Source organism: Limulus polyphemus, unplaced genomic scaffold, assembly GCF_000517525.1.
Source record: "Limulus polyphemus unplaced genomic scaffold, Limulus_polyphemus-2.1.2 Scaffold1282, whole genome shotgun sequence".
In the NCBI taxonomy this organism is placed as follows: domain Eukaryota; kingdom Metazoa; phylum Arthropoda; class Merostomata; order Xiphosura; family Limulidae; genus Limulus; species Limulus polyphemus.
The window spans coordinates 19466-24273 of NW_013666892.1; the positions used below are offsets into that span (position 1 = coordinate 19466).

A 4808-nucleotide genomic window follows, 5' to 3' on the forward strand; every position below is an offset into this window, starting at 1 on the left:
CTTACAAACAATAATTATGAAAAAAAAAGACTTAAACTTATACATCAATTTGAAGTTCCAGAAAAAAGAAAATACAAACTGGAATAATACAATCCACTTAAAAAAATTCACAAATAAAAAAACAATCTCAAATTTTAATTTTTAACATTGCATGAACTTCTTCTACATAGATAAACTAAGAATAATGCAATAAGGTCAAATTTTAAGTTCTGCCTTATGTTTTCACTGCCTTGAAAATTTCTAGATGTGGGAATTAGTATATTTTATAATTTACACTGAAGAGAAAAAACTTGTGATTCAACAATTATTTGATTATTAAGTATTTCTCCCAATTAATAAAGTATCATGAATGCAGCAATATAAAAATGTTCTGAACGATTAGGCCTTTTTTTGGTTGACCACTTTACCTGTTGGTAAGGTCTTTAGTATAACTACAATGTCAGCAACATTCTGCCCTGCCATCATTGTACCTTTTTTGAAAGACCCAACTTGACGGACTTCTTCAATTTGCTATGAATAAAACATCATAAAGCTTTTGAAGAACTTAAGACTGAAAAACAAACTAAAGCAGTTATTAAAAAATAAAAGTATCCATCTCCTTGAATGAGCATAAAGCATACTCGTATAATAGAAATTAACACAAAAATAACCAAATACACGCACATAAAATATTGTTTAACCTTCAAATTAGTTATTTTCATATAGTTCATTACTTGCATCATATTACATAATTTTATGTTTTTACTAGTTATCACATTCAACGTAAAAAAACTGACCAGTAAAACTCTGATAAAATTGCTAATTTTTTACATAAAATACATAAAGGACTACACATAGTTACTAGTGGGGTTAATTACAATCTTATGGTATTTTTTGTTTAAATTCTTTTAAGTGAACATATGTTATCATATAATCTGTAACCAACAAAGTCATGGATCCACAATTAACTCTCTGATTAGGTGCATTGCACCTACTATGTAACCATCAAAGTAACCATGAGATTAGTCACATTATAACTTTTGATAGTTTGACCGTATCTTCATGAAATTTCACAGACTATCAGTAAACATTACAAAGCTTTTGCACACAAAATATTGGATTTTTTAATTAAAGACCTGCTCATAAATTTGCCTTTGGAATGTTGACTGTCCAACATGCAGTTATTTTGATTTTGATATTGAAAATACTTTTCTTCACCTGAAAATTGTCAAATTTCATTTGCATAATGTGTATAACTTCCTAAATGAATACAAGACTTTTTTAGAAAAATTTTATATGATATTTTCTCTACCCTACCTCTATACAGTGTTAGTCGAATTGACTGACCTTGTAACCACTATAAAATATCAGGAAATAAATCTAAGTTACCTTTTTTCCTTTCTAGACTGACTACAAATTGTAACAGGAAACTAAAATCGTTTATTCTAAATAACTTAGATCTTGTAACAGTATACATCTATTTATATTTATTAATTGTTTTGTTTTATTGACTTTTAACTAACTTTTTTTTTAATAATCCTGCCACACAAGTTGCAAATCATGGGAAGCATGTGCAACTCATATTACCATATGAAATGGAATACAATTGGCCTATACAAAGTAAAAATGTCTTACTCTTATTAGTATTACAAACTTTTAGTACGAGCATACAAATATTTTGTAAAATACAGTGGCATTTGAAGTATCATACATTACATATGTATACATATTATTACTATTGACAAATAAATTCTTATTTTCTTAAAACATAGAACGGTAAATAAAAATTATATAGAAAACTTCATAGCATAAGTAGTAGAAATCATTATCTCTACTACTTATGATGTTATAAAGTTTTGTCAACTAACGTAAGAAGTTTCTAGTTTTTACATTTTAGTTACTTCTGTTACAAAATATATAACAATAAATAATAAATATACATAAAAAACAAAAAGCAGTACTTCAGATTAAGGCTGTTGTACTTGCATGCACTGTTTCATTATTCAAACTTTTTTCACAATTGGTTGTCCAAAAGATAATTCATACAATTTTGAAATATGCAAGTGGTGAACATTAAAAATACCTCAGGCACTAGAAGAGAATGTCCCAAAAGTACTGTAAATCTATCTGGCTTTCTAACTTTACACTCTTCAAGATTTTCTTGCAAACTACTACATTTGACTGGCAAGACTAAACAAATTAACTTAAGACTCCTGTTTATTACAATATGTTCTTTTTGTTGTTTATAAAAATGTCCTTCAGAACAGTAGGTGAGGGTGAATAATTAGCTTGAAATGCATGAAAAGATGGGAGGAGCTTTTCTGGTGGGTTTTACAAACTTATTATCTCAGCATATAAAGAAGGTAAGAGATCCAAATTTTATTTTTCCTTGTTAATATGCATAGTTTGTGTTTCTAGTTGGTTAGGCAGTATAGAAGCTATATTGATGAATTTATAAAATCTAAATATGAGAAATCAAAGGGCAGACACGTCACATGACAGAAGAATGAAGATTGAGGTTTTTTTATATATTTCCTTTTGAAATTAATAAATTAAAACTTAGATAACATTAAAATTTGAATTATAAGTTACATTTTGTTGTCAAGGTTAGTGACAAACATTATGTACAAAGTTATTTAAACTCTGAATGTAATTCTGTAAGAAGGTCATGACATGCACATTAAGGTTGGTAAAACTGACTGATCTTATATTCATATGGTTAAAACCAGTCAAAAGTATTCCAAGTTTTTCAAATGGACATGAATGTTTGGTGTTTATATAAATTATCAGAGTTAATAGTGGATTTATATTAAGAAAATTAATTTAGTTATCTCTTAGGGTGAATAAAAATAATTTACACAGGCATCAAAGGCTCCTGGTGCCACTGCTAAATTATCCAACACAGCCTGGACTTTGGTAACTAAGTTTAAAACAGAACTTTGTTCTTGAGGTGATGGAATCAGGTCTTGATTTCTTTTCAAAATTGCCTGTTAAATATAAATTTGTATATATATAAATTAAAAAAAAAATTATTATTATATAGCAAGAATGTGTTTTGGTAAAACAAACAGTAAACTTTATTGCAACAAACATGAAAAACATACCAGCTAATTTCTTACCATCATTTTAATGGAAAACAGGTTACTTTAACAAACAGTAAAAAAATGTTCTATTCCACTTTGTTTTAATGAAAGGAATTCTCAGGTCACACAAGTACTATATAAGCAAATGTATCAACTGGTGTTACACTCTTCATAGATCATTTTGCAACTTAACCTTTCAAAAAAAAACTTCAAGTAATATAAAATTTAAAAGCTTTACTTACTTGAGTAAAAGCACTTTCATCTGCTGCAGGCTTAACTCTTGGAAAGAAGGATTCACACTGGAGGTAAAAAACATTTCAAATGTGATCAACTGAAAGTATATCAAAACAACTAAAATATTCATATATGTGTGTGTGTGTATATATATATATATATATATATTCCAAATAAAGACTCAAATCTATGTTTAATTAATGTCTGAGCTTCTCCAACAAATTCTTACAAAATAACCTGAAAGGTTGCACACAACTTCTTAACCCTTAAAGAATATTGAAAAACTGAAAGAGTGAAGAAGCCTCAAAATTGAAGGCTCAAGGGGCTTCAGAGGCTCATGGGTTTGACCAAACTAACTGGTTTACTTGAAAGCTAATATTAACATATAAAGAGTATCCAAGATAATCTAAACTTACATTTTTGATAATTTTAAAATTTTAGCTTCTATATGCAGATCAAAGGAATTTTTGGGGTTTTCAAAAATGGGTGCACAAATTAATGTGAAAATTAGTATAGACATGTAAAGGAACTTTAAAAATATGTATCTAAATTTAGATTTTCAAAATTTTCATACTAGGACTTAATAGGTAACCAAAAGGCTTTTTTTTTTTAGGGAGGGTCTCTAAACTAAATGTATGGACATTGAAAATTAGCATGGACATGCAAATGGTCGTTTAAATCAAGGTGTATAAAAAATTTTTGCACATTTGTCTCTCACAAATTTTCATGGGTTATAAATGATTAACATACAAAACATCAATAAAAATTATAGGTTAAATGTTTTCTTTTGTAGAGTAGATTATACATCATCTTGTATACTGTACAGTAAATAATGTCACATTTGAAATGACAGGAGAACAGGTGTTAATAATGTTGATGACAAATACTATTTTGCAAGCAGGATATTCTACACTAAATTGTTAGGAATTAATCACACTATCATTCACATTTCAAAATATGACGTACCTTAAAGAATAAAAATGTTGATTTTCCATATGTTATTGTTGAGCAGCTCTTAGCATGACTGAAATGCTCAACAATCATTTTTGAGGTGGGGTGGTATAAGTAGTTCAGAGCTTTGGCCGAGTGAAACCAAGAATGCTACACAATTAACCTTTATAAAGTCCAAGAAATAATTTAGATTGATAGATTAGCTTAAACTTTTGTGTCACTGGGGACAGGCACTTTTGCTTGTATTGGTATATTATAAAATAAAATGTATCGTGAAATATAAATGATTTATTGTGTAACAGAAAAAAAAATGGTTGGCATTACAACATTTATGCAGAAATGGGTGAGGCTCTCGGAAGTCATATTCTCAACTTAAAAAAATTCAATTTATAGATACTGCCATTTCAGAGAATGCTGTGCACATCCTATACTCTTGTCTATCCTTCATTTCATTAAATCTATGAAATTAACTCTTCCAACTCGGGCTCATTCCCTGCGACTGACCTCATAACCATTTTGTGCTTGTTATAGTTTTCATGCTATAACTTTTAAATTAGTAAG

The 4808-nt window shown here is 28.5% G+C and overlaps 1 protein-coding gene across 1 annotated transcript in view; it reads right to left on the reverse strand.

Annotated features, from left to right (window-relative positions):
• Positions 1 to 4808, reverse strand: part of LOC106462917 (interleukin enhancer-binding factor 2-like) — a 39639-nt gene that overhangs the window by 12791 nt on the left and 22040 nt on the right. The window contains exons 3-5 of the mRNA XM_013922884.2: positions 3305 to 3361; positions 2838 to 2966; positions 408 to 510 (exon numbers count right to left, since the gene is read on the reverse strand). Of these exons, the coding sequence (XP_013778338.1) occupies positions 408 to 510; positions 2838 to 2966; positions 3305 to 3361 (289 nt within the window). The remainder of the gene's footprint in view (positions 1 to 407; positions 511 to 2837; positions 2967 to 3304; positions 3362 to 4808) is intronic.